The following is a 17,786-nucleotide window of genomic DNA, read 5'->3' as shown; positions in this document are numbered from 1 at the left end:
TAAACTTCTGACCCACTGGAATTGTGATACAGTGAACTATATGTGAAATAATCTGTCTGTAAACAATTGTTGGAAAAATTACTTATGTCGTGCACAAAGTAGATGTCCTAACTGACTTGCCAAAACTATATTTTGTTTACAAGAAATTTGTGGAGTGGTTGAAAAACTAGTTTTAATGACTCCAACCTAAGTGAATGTAAACTTCCGACTTCAGCTGTATAATGCTCAGACAAGAGAGTTGTAGTAAAAAGTACATGGAATTTATACTCTTTTGGGTTATCATAACTTTAACTGACTAAAATCCTTAAACATGCATTGAGTTATAGCTGGTGACACACAACCAAAACTAACTGAATGTATGGACCCTGGGTTAAAATGTAGTGCTTTAGAATGGAGGTGACCTGACCATTTTCTTTTTCTAACTCACTCGACACTTTGTTGAACTAGAGTTGTCAACTTTTAAAGTGCTTTCATTTCTAAAACGGGAAAATAGTTAAATATGAAAATATCCTGAAAGTAAAAGGTGACATTTTGTACTGTCGCATCATATAAAACATTTGATCTCACTTCCAAAATGCTGGAGTATAGAGCCAAATTAAAAGTTTAAGCTTCACTGTCAAAATAAATACGTAGGTGAGTGTATAGTGTGTACTATAACACTGAAATGAATGGCAGTTTATTAAAAAAAAAATTCACTGTACACTTTAAGAGGTAATGGACATTTGTTTCCTTCATCCTCCTGAAACAGCTTGCCAGCGGAGGCGACAGTGGTACATGTTGCCAGGAAGGAGATTAGCCCTCAGACCTGTAGGCTTTCCCTGAGCCTCGACCCACCGCACTGCCAGAGTTGCATCTCCTCTGAGACGCAGCTGGTCTGCGGACACTTCAACTGTGACCAGTGCAGGGGACGCATTGTTAACCAGGCTTTCAAGGACATCGAGGGCCTCTGGAGCTACCCCAGTCCTACAGTATGTGCAACTCTATCTGTCAGTTAGGAGGCACAGTGCCTGAACCACGGATCTGCAGTAATAGCCCTCCCACTGTGTCTGTGGACTTCAACGACCCCCTCCTCTGGGACTTGACGTAGGACAGGAGAAAGGCACTTCGGAGTCTGTTTATGTGGAAAAACAGACTTAATCTGAGATTGTTTTTCTTTAGCAGAGCTGATTTTGTCATGAGGAAGTGTGTTCCAGCAAACTACATTTTCATTCATTCATAATGGAAGGCATTGGAAGCAGTGAGTTGTTTTTGACTGCTTTATTGCATTTTATGTATATAAATCGAAATACAAACCTACACGGAGTAAAAAAAAGTAACAATTTAAAACGGGTCATATAAAATACATAAGAACAGTATAAAACAAATAAAAGTTTATATAGATAACATTTTGCTATAATGGATTTATGAATCATGCACATCTTGATAAGCTAGAAGGCAGGGTAATAACAAAAAGATTGCCGCCTGTGTTAAAAGGAATTACACTCAAGCGTTAGTCCCACGTTATATTAAGCGTCGCTTAATAACTCAGTTAGTAGAGCATGGCGCTTGCAACGCCAGGGTTGTGGGTTCGTTTCCCACAGGGGACCAGTATGAAAAAAAGTCAGAAAATGTATGCACTCACTACCAAAAATCACTCTTGATTAGAGTGTCTGCTAAATGTCAAAAAAATATATGTAATTACACACAGGTTCAGTGTAGGTACACATTTTATCAATCTGGATACAAATTACATGTGTAAAATTTTTGCAACAAACTGAAATTGATTGGGTTAAAACAGGCAACAGTACTCTTACAATAATGTGAACAATGTACCTGCCCATGTAATTACAACCAGGTAAGATTGGTAGTTTTAGTTATACTTTATATAAAAGTGGGAACCAAACAGTAAACAACTTAATTCCTTAAGTACAAAGTTTATTTTGACAATGTATATGTTAATGGCAGCCAGACAATTGCCATAACAACCATGGGTAACTCACCATACATTTATTTAAAATGTACATTTATTTTTTTGTCCTTTTTATTTATCTATAGAAGGGTATTACTGCCAAAATGCCTCAATATTTTATTTATTTTTTTACCTTGAGAGTAATTTGTAGTTCGGGGGAAAGTGTAATCCATATATTCCTACAAACACTTACATTTGTGCACTGTGTATGCTAGGTTTTTGTTTTGCACACAATTCTCACATTAGAGTTGTTAATGTCAATGCACTGGTCAATCCACATATCAGTATCGTCTAAATTACTTTAAGTGTTAGCCAAATAGAGTTTAAAATGAATGATAATGCTGAACGATTAAGCTGCATTAAGAGCAGTTTTTCCAACACTGCTGGATAACTGACATTCTTGTGAATGATCCATTCTAACAAGTAAAACAAGGCAATTCAGTTTGAATCTGTGAAGCGGTTCTTTCTTTGCAAATAAGGCTGGCTATTACTTAAGATACTCTACAGATATAGGATCTTAATTTGACCTGTATTTTCACAGCAAAACAATCCTGCAGCAACAAGATATGAACATTTTGTCCATAATATTCTTGATCAGTGGTTCGGCTATTATCTGGCCAAAAGTATGAAAAGTGCAATGCTATTAATATGTGTGTTGGTTTGAATTTATATAAATCACAAAGCTCATCTGCATTTTTTGCAGTGCAGGGAAATTCTTAGCAACAAAAGAGTGATCAAATTAAGATCCAAAGTCTGTATATAAGATCAGTAATGTAATAGCTATTCATACACACACACATATACATATATATATATATATATATATACACACACAGTTGAAGTCGGAAGTTTACAAACACTTAGTTTGGAGTCATTAAAATGGAGTCATTTTTCAACAACTCCACAAATTTCTTGTTAACATACTATAGTTTTGGCAAGTCGGTTAGGACTTTGTGCACGACATAAGTCATTTTTCCAACAATTCTTTACAGACAGACGATGTCACATATAATTCACTGTATCACAATTCCAGTTGGTCAGATGTTTACATACACTAAGTTGACTGTGCCTTTAAACAGATTGGAATATTCCAGAAAATGATTTCAAGGGTTTAGAAGCTTCTGATAGGCTAATTGACAATTGGAGACCTCCACAAGTCTGCAGCATCCTTGGGAGCAATTTCGAAATGCCTGAAAGTACCACGTTCATCTGTACAAACAATAGAACGCAAGTATAAACACCATGGGACCAAGTAGCCGTCATTCCAGTCAGGAAGGAGATGCGTTGTCTCCTAGAAATGAACGTACTTTGGTGAGGAAAATGCAAATCAATCCCAGAACAACAGCAAAGGACCTTGTGAAGATGCTGGAGGAAACGGACACAAAAGTATCTATATCCACAGTAAAACGAGTGCTATATCGACATAACCTGAAAGGCCGCTCAGCAAGGAAGAAGCCACTTCTCCAAAACTGCCATTAAAAAAGCCAGACTATGGTTTGCAACTGCACATGGAGACAAAGATCGTACTTTTTGGAGAAATGTCCTCTGATGTCTGATGAAACAAAAATAGAACTGTTTGGCCATAATGACCATCATTATGTTTGGAGGAAAAAGGTGGAGGCTTGCAAGCCAAAGAACACCATCCCAACCGTGAAGCACGGGGGTGGCAGCATCATGTTGTGGGGGTGCTTTGCTGCAGAAGGAACTGGTGCAATTCACAAAATAGATGGCTTCATGAGGATGGACAATTATGTGGATATAATGGAGCAACATCTCAAGACATCAGCCAGGAAGTTAAAGCTTGATCGCAAATAGGTCTTCCGAATCGACAATGACCCCACGCATACTTCCAAAGTTGTGAAAAAATGGCTTAAGGACAACAAAGTCAAGGTATTGGAGTGGCCATCACAAAGCCCTGACCTCAATCCTATAGAACATTTGTGGACAGAACTGAAAAATTGTGTGGGAGAAAGGAGGCCTACAAACCTGACTCAGTTACACCAGCTCTGTCAGGAGGAATGGGCCAACATTCACCCATATTATTGTGGGTAGCTTGTGGAAGGCTACCCAAAATGTTTGACCCAAGTTAAACAATTAAAGGCAATGCTACCAAATACTAATTGAGTGTATGTAAACTTCTGACCCACTGGCTGAAATAAATCTCTCTACTATTATTCTGACATTTCACATTCTTAAAATAAAGTGGTGATCCTAACTGACCTAAGACAGGGAATTTTTACTAGGATTAAATGTGAGGAATTGTGAAAAACTGAGTTTAAATGTATTTGGCTAAGGTGTATGTAAACCTCCGACTTCCAACTGTATGTGCGTAAATTCTGTAATATTCAAATAACTTTCAAAATCCTTCATGCAGAAAATCTAGTGAGCTAGATTTAAGTGACAGACATTGGTCTATTTTGGTGTGTAAGATCTTTCTGTGACAATATCCTTGAGATGATGTCATGTACAATCATTAGGAAAGGCAGGTCCTGGGATTTAATTCCACCCATGTGGTAGAGTTGTCTACAAGTATAGAAAGGGAATGAGAAGAATGGTAACAGTTCATTATTCCATGTGAATTTCACAAACTGAACAATTTGGCAGCACAAAATGACCTCAATTACTTAAACTTTTATGTAACAATTCTTCAGTCGAGGTCTCGAAGACCCATAGCATGTGCAAGACTTGTCTAAACCAGCGCTAACATATCTGATTCAACTAATCAACTTATTGTCAAGACTTTCATTAGCTGAATCAGGTGTGTTAGCACTGGCTGGAAAAACGCTAACTGTTTATAATTCAAAGCTCCTAAATGGCTGCCTTGTTAGCCTCTATCAAATCAATGGTATTGGCCACTGTTCCATCTAAAGCCAGATTCCAAACCAACTTCCTTCCATCTGCCCTTGACTCCGAACGGGCAGATCTGTCGGATTGAATAGGTAAAAGCCATATAGTGGAAGCTATGCAGAGTTACTAGAACTTTTTCCACACCTATGGAGACTTGATAATCACGAGGGGGAAGTCAATGTGGGAAGATAGAAATGAATCTAGTTATGGGGTTGTAATCCAGCGTATACCTAGCAGGTTGAAGGCAGGGTGGCATTGTTGGCTGCACCCAGTTGGCCAACAGCCAGCATCAGGATGTCCTTCTTTTCCTTGTGGAAGCGCAGCTCCTGACCGGCCAGCCTGGCCTCCTCAAGTTCTTGATCTGTTGCCGCCACCTCCTGGGCGATGGTGCTAGCCAAGCCTTGCTCCCGGTTCACCCAATCAGCAGCCATTTGGGTACGCATGTCATCATCCAGCGCCCGATGGGAGTAGTGAGCCAGCACTTCCTGTTAGGGGAAAGCAAAATCAAACATTTGTTTGGCTGAAATGGACCTTCTTCACACCACGGCCTAGATCATTAGAAATTCAGGCTAGCTGGGTAAGTGCTCCATTAAATCATTATTTTTGAACAGTACTGGTTTCCTAGCAGTGCAGGTTTGATTTAGTTCCAGATGATGTTAAATGATCCAGAAATGCCTGGACATGAAATGACCTGGAACCACAAATTTTGTGCACAATAAGCAAGCTACATGGCCAGCAATAACATCAATTCACATGAGGAATGTGAGACATCTGGAAGCGCTAATTACTCCAGTGGCTCAGCTCCTCTCCTTAACCATTGAGATGAAAGGCATAAGACCAGTGAATTAATATACTAGAGGTCGACCGATTATGAATTTTCAACGCCAATACCGATACCGATTATGGGAGGACCAAAAAAGCCGATACCGATTAATCGGATAATTTTTATTTTTTATTTGTAATAATGACAATTACAACAACACTGAATGAACACGTATTTGAACTTAATATAATACATAAAAATCAATTTAACTTCATAAATAATGAAACATGTTCAATTTGGTTTAAATAATGCAAAAACAAAGTGTTGGAAAATAAAGTAAAAGTGCAATATGTGCCATGCAAGAAAGCTAACATTTAAGTTCCTTGCTCAGAACATAACATATGAAAGCTGGTGGTTCCTTTTAACATGAGTCTTCAATATTCCCAGGTAAGAGGTTTTAGATTGTAGTTATTATAGGACTATTTCCCTCTATACCATTTGTATTTCATTAACCTTTGACTATTGGATGTTCTTATAGGCACTTTAGTATTGCCAGTGTAACAGTATAGTTTCCATCCCTCTCCTCGCTCCTCCCTGGGCTCGAACCAGGAACACAATGACAACTGCCACCCTCGAAGCAACGTTACCCATGCAGAGCAAGGGGAACAACTACTCCAAGACTCAGAGCGAGTGATGTTTGAAATGCTATTAGCGTGCACCCCACTAACTAGCTAGCCATTTCACATCGGTTACACCAGCCTCATCTCGGGAGTTGATGAGCTGTTTATGACTTCAAGCCTAACGCTTGAAGCATTGCGAAGAGCTGCTGACAAACGCACGAAAGTGCTGTTTGAATGAATGCTTACGAGCCTGCTGCTGCCTACCACCGCTCAGTCAGATACTTGTATGCTTGTATGCACAGTCAGATTATATGCAACGCAGGACACGCTAGATAAACTAGTAATATCATCAACCATGTGTAGTTAACTAGTGATTATGATTGATTGTTTTTTATAAGATAAGTTTAATGCTAGCTAGCAACTTACCTTACTGCATTTGCGTAACAGGCAGTCTCCTCGTGGAGTGCAATGAGAGGCATGTGGTTAGAGCGTTGAACTAGTTAACTGTACGGTTGCAAGATTGGATCCCCCGAGCTGACAAGGTGAAGATCTGTCGTTCTGCCCCTGAACGAGGCAGTTAACCCACCGTTCCTAGGCTGTCATTGAAAATAAGAATGTGTTCTTATTATGTGTTCTTATCTCCGAGTATCCATCATCCCTCACATGTTGTTGCCCATCCTCACAGCCTGTGGCCTGCCCATCAGGAAGTCCACAATCCAGCTGCAGAGGATGTGTCCAGATCCAGGGCTCTGAGCTTGGTGTCAAGCTTGGAGGGAACAATAGTGTTGAATGTTGATATGTAGTCGATGAGCAACATTCTCACATACAGTAGGTGTTCCTCTTGTCAAGATGTGTTAAGGCCATGTGAATAGCAATGGAAATGGATCTGTTGGAGCGATAGGCAAATTGGAGTGGGTCCAGTGTGCCTTGTGGGCCATGACCAGATTCTTGAAGCACTTTATAATGCCTGAGGTGAGCGGTACGTGGCGTTTCTCATTTGGGCATGTCACCTTGGGCACTGGGACGGTGGTGGTCTCCTTGGGCACTGGGACGGTGGTGGTGGACTACAGCCTGGGACAGAGTCAGGTTAAAGATGTCTGAGAAGATGCCCGGCAACTGGTCAGCACACATCTGAGGATGCGGCCAGGGAAGCTATCTGGTCCGGCGAATTTGTGAGTATTCACTCAAGAGTTTTCCTCACATCAGCCTTGGAGAGCGAAAGCTGCTCCGGACGACCATGTGCGAGAGTCTTCCTGGATGGCTCAGTATTGTCTGCCTCGAAGTGAGCATAGAATGTGTTAAGCTTGTCTGGGATGGAGGCTTCGATGGGCACTACAGCTGGATTTTCCTTTATAGTCTGTGATATTCTGTAGTCCTTGCCACATGCGACATGAATCTCAGTTGTCAAACATAAATTCAAGTTTGCATCTCTACTGTCTTTTATCGTCCCTAATGGATTTGCGGAGCTCGTACCTGCTTGCCTTGTACACATTGCGCATCACCAAGTCATTGTGGTTCATTCTGCGGACATTGAATGCTGCAGTACGGGCTGTTAGCACTTAACGGATATCTCTGTTCATCCAGGGTTTTTGGTTGTGGTATGTCCGGATTTTTATTGTGGGTACATCCTCATCAACACATTTCTTAATGAAGCCTGTGACTGATGATGTACAGTCAGTGGCGAGTTTACTAGGTACACCACCCCATTCACCAAAATTGTTAGCTTCTACAGACAATGAGTCACGTGGCTGTGGCTTGCTATATGAAGCAGGCAGACAGTATCTCTGAAACGTCCGGCCTCCTGGGCTTTTCACGCACGACAGTGTCTAGGTTTTACTGAGAATTTTGCGACAAACAAAAACATCCAGTCAGCGGCAGTCCTGTGGGTGAAAACAGCTCGTTGATCAGAGGTCGAAGGAGGATGGCAAGAATAGTGCAAGGTAACAGGTGGGCCACACACAGGAAAATAACGGCACATTAGAACAGCGGTGTGCAGAACGGCATCTCAGAACGCACAACTCGTTGGTCCTTGTCACAGATGGTCTATTGCAGCAGACAACCACACCATGTTCCACTCCTATCAGCTAAAAACAAAAAGAAACAGCTCCAGTGAGCACACGATCACCAACACTGAGGTGTGGAAAAACATAGCTTGGTCCGATGAATCTCAGTTCCTGTTGCGTAAATGCGAATGGCAGAGTCAGGATTTGGCGTAAGCAGTCTATGGACCCATCCTGCCTGGTGTCAACAGTACAGGCTGGTGGCGGTGGTGTGATGGTGTGGGGAATGTTTTCCTGGCACATGCTAGGTCTTTTAATACCAATTGAGCAACGTTTCCATGCTCTGAAGAATTCAGGCTGTTTTGGAGTCAAAGGGGGGTCTGAGATGCGTTCCGAGATGACCACCTTTGTACTGCGCCGTTATTTGCCTGTTCGATTCTTGCCATTCTCTTAGAACTCTCATCAATGATATGTTTTCGCCCACAGGACTGCCGCTGACTGGACATTTTTTGGTTAACCCTAAACACTCATGTGTGAAAAGTCCAAGAGGCAGGACGTTTCTGAGATAGTGGAACTTTCGCGCCTGGCACCGATGATTATACTACGCTCAAAGCCTGTCTGCCTGCTTTATATAGCAAGCCACGGCCACGTGACTCACTGTCTGTAGGAGCGAACCATTTTTGTGAAGAGGGTGGTGTACCTAATAAAACGGGCCACAGTGTATATTTCCACACTATGAGGAATACTGTAAAATTGTGATAATGAGGATAATGCACTTTAAGTGTAAGAGCTGTTTGAAAAGACTGCATGACATTTCAGCCTGTTTTGGTGGGAGGGAATTGTGGCCTTCCATGGTAACATCACCATGCAGTAAATTAGTTAAGACAAATAAGAATGTTCCAAACCTAATTTTCAGTTTTCCCCTCTCCACTCAGACCACAGCTATATAGACAGCTATTTTTGCTTTAAATTAAAATGGTCGAAAATAAACAAACAATCAGAGTAAGGTACTTATTTGTTACCCAGAAATGATTTGATATTGAAATAAAAACAACTGCATTGGACCTTTAAACAGTACTCTTATCCAAATGAGTTCTTACTTGACGGGAGCATTGTCTCTCTCTCATGGCCTTCAGGCTTCCATTCCAGTGCAGCAGCTGAAAGACTGTCATCAATTCCTGAAAGGAAAACACAGTTCAGCATCGACAAGAAGCATTTCTTTGTGCCTGTGCTGATGGAGAGGACAATATCAAGTTTGATTGTCATCGCAAGAAAGCACGTTTTTATTGTCAAAGTCACAAGATTTGTTGATGTTTTTAGGGGAAGCTAACAGGGAGAAAGGTCTATAGCTAACATTCATTTGTTTGCATGTATAGAACCCTAAATCATGAGCTGTGGTTTAGCAAAGACCAATCCATGCATTAGATCAGTGGATATGGATGACAAACAATGAAAGAGTGGAGGCCAGCAATACAGTCCAGATTTGTTTGGCGGACCCACAAGCTCTCATACGCAATTCCTAGAACCACAGAGAATACATGGTTTCTGCTACTATTCTCTTCTTCACGCATGATGGTCCCATCATCCCTCACATTCATGTAGTGGGTCTAATATTCTAGTCCTTGAAATCTACAGTTGATTCCTGATAAGTGCACTTTGGAGTACAAACTCTAAGTGAGCTGCAGTTCTCAAGTCCCAGTTCAATGGCTGTACATTGTTCTATTTGCTTCTGAAACTGGCATGCTCTGCTTTAGTTCATGTGGTCATGAGTTTTATACCATTGCATTTATCAAGTTCTACTGTATAGTTTTTTCATTCAACCTGGGAAACCAGATTAATAGGTCATGAAGCAGAGGTGATTAAGCCAAACAACTTTGATAAACACTCAGAAATAACTTGTAGTTTTCTTTATGAACTGGAAATACAGAGCTAAATGAGAATATAGTTATCGGTCTGCTTTGTGTAATTACCCATAGTTAGTGGCAGCAACATTCCTAAACTAGCCTCATATACAGTCCAACCTATTCATTATCTTAAGTATCATTGCAGTAACATCCACTGTATCATTACAAGTAATCCAACTTTGCGTTCCTTCATCCTCTATTTACCTGAAACTCCAGCATTGACTTTCCTTTGTTGGACTCCAGCATGAAGCGAAACGCCCCGATACCTGTGCTGGGGTTGTCTGCCTCTTCTCGGTTTCCCTGTAAAAGACAAGTAGAGTCCAATCATCCAGTCTTATTCTCCTTAAGAGCCCAATCAGATTAAAATCTTACCCTCATAAGGACGTGACCTTTTAATTAATAAGAGCTACAGTAAAGACTATATTAAATACCAGTGCTCACTGCTACTGTTAATGTCAGTAATTTTATCTGAAAAACACATTCAATGACACTCACATTAAAGGAGGCCAGCGCCTCACATACACTCTTCTCAATGAAGTCATCTGTGATGCGGCGGGAAGGATGCTCGTTGAAAACCGAGTTCATCAGAGCGATTTTGGCAGCACTACGTCTTGCCTCAGCCTTGGTTGGACAAAACTGCCGAAAGTAAAGCATATTTAGTACTTTTCTGAATGGTCCCCCAAAAATATATGTAGCCTATGGCACAAAGCATTATGTGAGACATGGATACATGCAATATCATATCTGGAAGATGGTTAGGTCAAATTATTGTATGGATCTTCTGGAAGTCATTTAAAAGTGCATTTTAATAGTGACATTTTTTGTTGTTGAAAGATTATGCATGTGAAAATGTTAATCTTTTCTTATTTATATTTCATAATTACATTGAAGTAATATCAATGCTTCCACTTCATTGCTATTATCTCAAAGAAAGAAAGAGAGTTAGGAAGGATAGGGGCAAGAGAGGCTCTGTGCAAAAGGGATGAGTGGGAGAATGTGGGGAGGGGTTTCACAGCTCCTTCTAAGCTCAATGTTTGGCTCTAATAACAACCAGATGAGCCACCCACCAGATGAGTTTCCCATCCAAGTATGCATTGCAGCCAGGCAATTCGAAGAGAGGAAGAAATGGCAAAACATGTCATTCTCCCATGGAACATTCTGTTAGGCACAATGCTCAAGTTGTCTAATATTTACTGTATGATTTAGAATTTAAAATAACATTTGAAAAAAATAAGAATGTACATTAAAGGAGTCTTTACTATTTCAATAATACTGTGGATTATTTAACAAAGATAGGAATATGGCTTGTACTGTATGTAATTATGTATACAAGTTTATAGATAGATAATGAACTTGTCAACAGCCAAATGTGGTTTCCTATATCATGAATTCAGTTAAACTTGAATTTCCGTATAAAGTTTTTTTTTAATGCTAAGCCTGAAGACAAGTAGGGTCCTACACCAGGGATCATCAACTAGACTCAGCCGTGGGCCGATTTCTTCTTGAGCGGATGGTTGGGGGGCCGAAACATAATTACAAATAATTTGTAGACTGCAAATTGACCGCAAGAAGCCTAAACAGATATAATGTTTGACTAAAACATAACCATTTCAAACCTGGTTTACATTTGCATACGGTCACGTCTCTCTATTATGTGTGAGAATACTTGGGAACAGATTTCTTAAATTAAAATAACTTGGAGTTGATTTCCTGGTGTTTTTACAGTCTTATGTCCACCAATGAAAATCAGTTGGAGAAAGCTGTCCTACACCTTGCTAACATGTTTGTAATGGACCCAACTGCCCAGAGTTATTGATGTGGCAGTGTGTTTTACCTCAGCAAAGGTTCAGATCCAGGGATTATTATTTTAGATTTGCCAATGGTTAGCTATTGAATTTAATCTTGGTTTGTAATCCTGATGGGAGGCAGCAAACTGCTTTAATCTGGGATTCACAGTATACATACTATACCATTCACCAAGAGCAGCCTGAAGCTGGAGACTTATCACTCTCCATTTATTTTCTCTTCAGCTAACAGTTCTCTTTTTTTCTGTATACTGCAATTCAGCCATTAGCTGTGAGTGTGTTCAAGCCCCCCAACCAATAATAATAAAAACTTGATGTATACAGTACCAGTCAAAAGTTTGGACGCACCTACTCATTCAAGGGTTTTTCTTTATTTTTACTATTTTCTACATTGTAGAATAATAGTGAAAACATCATCACTATGAAATAACACATATGGAATCATGTTGTAATCAAAAAAGACTGTTGGAAAAGCATTCCAGGTGAAGCTGGTTGAGAGAATGTCAAGCTTGTACAAAGCTGTCAAGGCAAAGGGTTGTTACTTTGAAGAATCTCAAATATAAAATATATTTTGATTTGTTTAACACTTTTTTTTGTTACTACTTGATTCCATTGGTGATACTTCATAGTGTTGATGTCTTCACTATTATTCTACAATGTAGAAAATAGTAAAAATAAATAAAAACCTTTGAATGGGTAGGTGTGTCCAAACTTTTGACTGGTACTGTATATACACACATATACACACACTTCAACTGTTCTGCTCAAGTTATAAACTACAGTGGGGAGAACAAGTATTTGATTTAGCAGGTTTTCCTACTTACAAAGCATGTAGAGGGCTGTAATTTTTATCATAGGTACACTTCAACTGTGAGAGGTGGAATCTAAAACAAAAATCCAGAAAATCACATTGTATGATTTTTAAGTAATTCATTTGCATGTTATGACATAAGTATTTGATCACCTACCAACCAGTAAGAATTCCAGCTCTCACAGACCTGTTAGTTTTTCTTTAAAAAGCCCTCCTGTTCTCCACTCATTACCTGTATTAACTGCACCCGTTTGAACTCGTTACCCGTATAAAAGACACCTGTCCACACAATCAAACAGACTCCAACCTCTCCACAATGGCCAAGACCAGAGAGCTGTGTAAGGACATCAGGGATACAATTGTAGACCTGCACAAGGCTGGGATGGGCTACAGGACAATAGGCAAGCAGCTTGGTGAGAAGGCAACAACTGTTGCGGCAATTATTCGAAAATGGAAGAAGTTCAAATGACAGTCAACCACCCTCGGTCTGGGGCTCCATGCAAGATCTCACCTCGTTGGGCATCAATGATCATGAGGAAGGTGAGGGATCAGCCCAGAATTACACGGCAGGACCTGAAGAGAGCTGGGACCACAGTCTCAAAGAAAACCATTAGTAACACACTATGCCGTCATGGATGAAAATCCTGCAGCACAAGCAAAGTCCCCTTGCTCAAGCCAGCGCATGTCCAGGCCCGTCTGAAGTTTGCCAATGACCATCTGAATGATCCAGAGGAGGAATGGGAGAAGGTCATGTGGTCTGATGAGACAAAAATAGAGCTTTTTGGTCTAAACTCCACTCACCGTGTTTGGAGGAAGAAGGATGAGTACAACCCCAAGAACACCATCCCAACCGTGAAGAATGGAGGTGGAAACATCATTCTTTGGGGCTGCTTTTCTGCAAAGGGGACAGGACGACTGCACCGTATTGGGGGGAGGATGGATGGGGCCATGTATCGCGAGATCTTGGCCAACAACCTCCTTCCCTCAGTAAGAGCATTGAAGATGGGTCGTGGCTGGGTCTTCCAGCATGACAACGACCCGAAACACACAGCCAGGGCAACTAAGGAGTGGCTCCGTAAGAAGCATCTCAAGGTCCTGGAGTGGCCTAGCCAGTCTCCAGACCTGAACCCAATAGAAAATCTTTGGAGGGAGCTGAAAGTCCGTATTGTCCAGCGACAGCCCCGAAACCTGAAGGATCTGGAGAAGGTCTGTATGGAGGAGTGGGCCAAAATCCCTGCTGCAGTGTGTGCAAACCTGGTCAAGAACTACAGGAAACGTTTGATCTCTAATTGCAAACAAAGGTTTCTGTACCAAATATTAAGTTCTGCTTTTCTGATGTATCAAATACTTTTGTCATGCAATAAAATTCTAATGAATTACTTAAAATCATACAATGTGATTTTCTGGATTTTTGTTTTAGATTCTGTCTCTCACAGTTGAAGTGTACCTATGATAAAAATTAGACCTCTACATGCTTTGTAAGTAGGAAAACCTGCTAAATCGGTAGTGTATCAAATACTTGTTCTCCCCACTGTATGTAAAACACGCAACGATGCCTTTTAACTTGATTAGTTACTTAGGCCAGATTTATCAAGAGTGTGAGCCGTAAGTCCCGGCAACATCCGGGTCATGTTCATAAGGCACCAAACAGACTGAAACTCGGAGGGACTACATGGACTTCTCTAATAAGAAACGCACATTTTCGTGATTCAGAGGAATCACATACAAAAAATGTATGCACTCACTGTACAGTAAGTCCCTTTGGATAAAAGTGTCTGCTGCTCTAAGTGTCATATGCTTCCAGCAGATTATGGGTGCACAGTTAGAAGTTTGCAAACATTGACACTACATAAACATTGTTTTCAATTGCACAACGTTTTGCTACAGTGTGCCCCAATAAACATGAACCAGGCCAAATTTTTCTCTTGCTCTCACTTGACATTTCTCATGACAGTCCAGAAGAGGCTCCCAGTGATTGACATTTGATCTGAAAATCCGGGGCAATGTACTAAAGGAAATGAGGTCAGATTGGCAGAATTGATTTGGGTGGGAGCTTTAGTGCATGAGTAGAGTTGTATGGCCGGATAAATCACTAATGTCATGGCCGTATAAGGAAGTAAGGCTAATTCATGCAGCTACACCAACGCAATGTCAAACCATTATATTGTACTGTTGTGGTAAAAATAAAGACAATTTTCAAGCACTTTCTCTAAATCAGTGATACTATACTTCCACCTGAGGCGCAAACCAACGTTTTAGTGCCAACAACTATATTGAGAACACCTACGGCCACAGGTTAGCTCACCTGGAAACTTCCAAAGCAGCTTCCCCCTGGAAGACTGACGTAACAAACATAGGGTGGGTTGTTTGATGGGACCATCTCGTACACCACCAGCGCCCCATTCCTGAGGTCTGCCCCTCTTGACTGCTTCATCTGCCAGAACTCTTGCAAGGCTTCCACCACATTCACTGGAGGAGACATAAAATGACACAGCTTAATGTTCACTGGAGGAGACATAAAATGACACAGCTTAATGTTCACTGGAGGAGACATAAAATGACACAGCTTAATGTTCACTGGAGGAGACATAAACTATAATTTTAACGTTCCTCTGCATGGTGTCTTAAAGGCTGACTCAGCGATATGACAGATGCAGAAAGTAAACGGCATAGTGGGCTAATTTCCGCAACAGGTAAGACGGTTGAAGTGCGAGGCTCAACTTCTCCACTGTTTTGGTCCTGTGGCTACCACGCTGTGACAGTGTGAAGTGAACCCATGCACAGGCGTATACTGTGTGTGACTGTGAAAGCGAAGTCTTGCATCTCACTCATGTCAATATCTCAAGTTCTAATTGCTGAGTTTACCTTTAAATATGGTCTGGTGTTCTCAATTGGCATGCAGGTTTGGATTTAAGAAAGGATAAAAGTGGCACAGTGGGTTATTACATACGAGTGAGCATTAACACTACTTTTGTACATATATGGATATAGCCAAAAACATCCTGTTTATTTTAAAAGTAAACAACAAGGAACAACCCACTGACAGACACTGAACTGAATGAAGCTGTCCGAATTGTGTTGACTTTCAACACAGTTATAATAGTCCACATAAACTAAAAATGAATGAAGAGTATGTAACATCATACTACTTCTGTAAATGAAAATTTAACAGGTCTATCTACTCACATTTAATTGATTGGGTTTTTGGATGATAGTATGACATGTTGGCTAGGCCTAGTTTAAAGCATTGTGGGTGACTTGAAGTGTCAAATGTCGGATGGAGTGCCCAAATGCTATGTAAATTGAGCACACACTGTATCCTGTAGTCATTAGGCTAGACATGAAAAAAAATATAGGCTATAATAAACTCGGTATGTTCATGTAGCCTACTGTTAGAAACTGAATGGTCAGTTTTGGTGACACAATCTGCATGTTGCACATGCACTACTAGGCTATTTTAATCCCATTTCTTATTTTAATCACAGTTACAGTGGGTTACATTTTAACCACGACTAGTTGCATTTCAATCACGACCAGGGAAAGTCGGAGGACATACATTCTGCGACTAATTTTTTCCAGGTTACCTCTGCCATAGCCCTGCGTATGCTTCGCAAAACTCCGAACAACAGCCTCCACCGCCTCCTTCAAAACCGCCGGGTTCCCTGGATTACATAGACCGAATCCAGCCATCCCTGTTCCGAGCCCCGCACTCCCAATAGTGCCGTGAATACTGTGCAGTTGAAGCGGCGGAGGCGGCCCAGAGGAAGCACATAAAGAGGCCGGGGGAGGCAGTAGAGGTGCGGTTGGCATTGTAACCCCAGGCCGGAGAGAAGACCGTAGGGTCCCAGTCGATCCAGCTCCAAATCCTATCCCTGGTTGAAGTCGCTGAGTGCGGATAGATTCCATTGTTGAAGCGTAAACGTCAACAGTATGGGGTAATAGAGAAATTTCGTGATGAAAATACTGGTTTCCCCGCTGATATTGTAATGGAAAATGAAAACAACGCAACAAAAAAAGACAGTGATAAATAAAATCACTGTTTTCCTCACGGAGAAAAATGTATCCTGCCAATCCCTTTAGTCTTTGTGAGGATTAGGTTTAGGCTGCTTGGCTGTCAATCTTGGAGTAGGGGCGGAGACATCAGAGACGTGAAAATGGGGAGCTGTGAATGGGCCATTTACTGTAACCAAAACTGTAAAGGAATTCTGTGGCTAGTGTGATTTAAATTGCTATACATTGGAAAAATAGTGGCTACATAAGTTTTTGGTAAATGACCGTGACAGCACACTATTCTTTAACCATAAAAGCAACACACACTGTCTATCCATCCATTCATCGACCCCCAACCACCCACACTCCCCACCCATCCATCAATCTCGATCCATCCATTCATCCATCTTCCTAACTAGTCATCTTCACTATCTAGATCAACTGGGCATCTAAATATAACACAGTCCAGATCAAACTGTGGGACTATTTTTTTATTGAGCGGATGGTTGGGGGTAATGTTCCCTCTAATTTGTTTTGCCACTGACTCAATTTCAGGTCTGCTGATAGCCAACTTAAACGTTGTGAAAACTTCCAGCACACGTTTACTGTGAACACTGAGGCTGTACCCACTTTAAGTTACAGTTTTACCTGTGGCCAAGTAGTGCTCTTGTAGGAAGTAATCACTCCCCTACTGCTGACTACAAATTATCTATAACTGGGCTAATAACTAACTAACTAGCAAAGGATATGAGCAAAATGTGCAGCTCCCACTTTGATTATAAAACAAGTGCATCTACTTATGACCACTCATACTGTAAACACTGTCCAGTTATAAGTAAATGGCACAGATCCATATATGGCAATGGTCTATTTGCATATAGGCCTACTGCAGCTCTGATTGTTCATGCCACACCGGTCTGTACAACAAAATATATTGCGTACTTAATTTTGTTTCGGTATGTTGCATTGAAAGTGGTTAATATTGCGTAGATAAGATCACAATTGCTACAGAAAAAAGGGAAACATGGTTGATAATGTTAACAGGGAAAACTCTAGAACAGTGGTCCCCAACCTTTTCTGAGTCAAGATCACTTTCTG

The 17,786-nt window shown here is 40.9% G+C and overlaps 1 protein-coding gene across 1 annotated transcript; it reads right to left on the bottom strand.

Annotated features, from left to right (window-relative positions):
- Positions 1–1,242: 1,242 nt before the first annotated feature.
- LOC110496361 (LIX1-like protein) lies at positions 1,243–16,831 on the bottom strand. Its single transcript, XM_021572217.3, has 7 exons — positions 16,283–16,831; positions 15,004–15,167; positions 10,578–10,718; positions 10,287–10,382; positions 9,279–9,356; positions 5,026–5,280; positions 1,243–4,471 (listed from the first exon to the last, which is right to left on the bottom strand). The coding sequence occupies exons 1-6, from the start codon at positions 16,602–16,604 to the stop codon at positions 5,026–5,028; spliced, it is 1,056 nt and encodes a 351-aa protein (XP_021427892.1). The 5' UTR covers positions 16,605–16,831; the 3' UTR covers positions 1,243–4,471.
- Positions 16,832–17,786: the final 955 nt, after the last annotated feature.

The sequence above is a fragment of the Oncorhynchus mykiss genome, chromosome 18 (assembly GCF_057628025.1).
Source record: "Oncorhynchus mykiss isolate SJ-2025 chromosome 18, ASM5762802v1, whole genome shotgun sequence".
NCBI classification, from domain to species: domain Eukaryota; kingdom Metazoa; phylum Chordata; class Actinopteri; order Salmoniformes; family Salmonidae; genus Oncorhynchus; species Oncorhynchus mykiss.
Note: the sequence above shows the minus strand (reverse complement) of the source record. Positions and strands in the feature narration are given on the sequence as shown.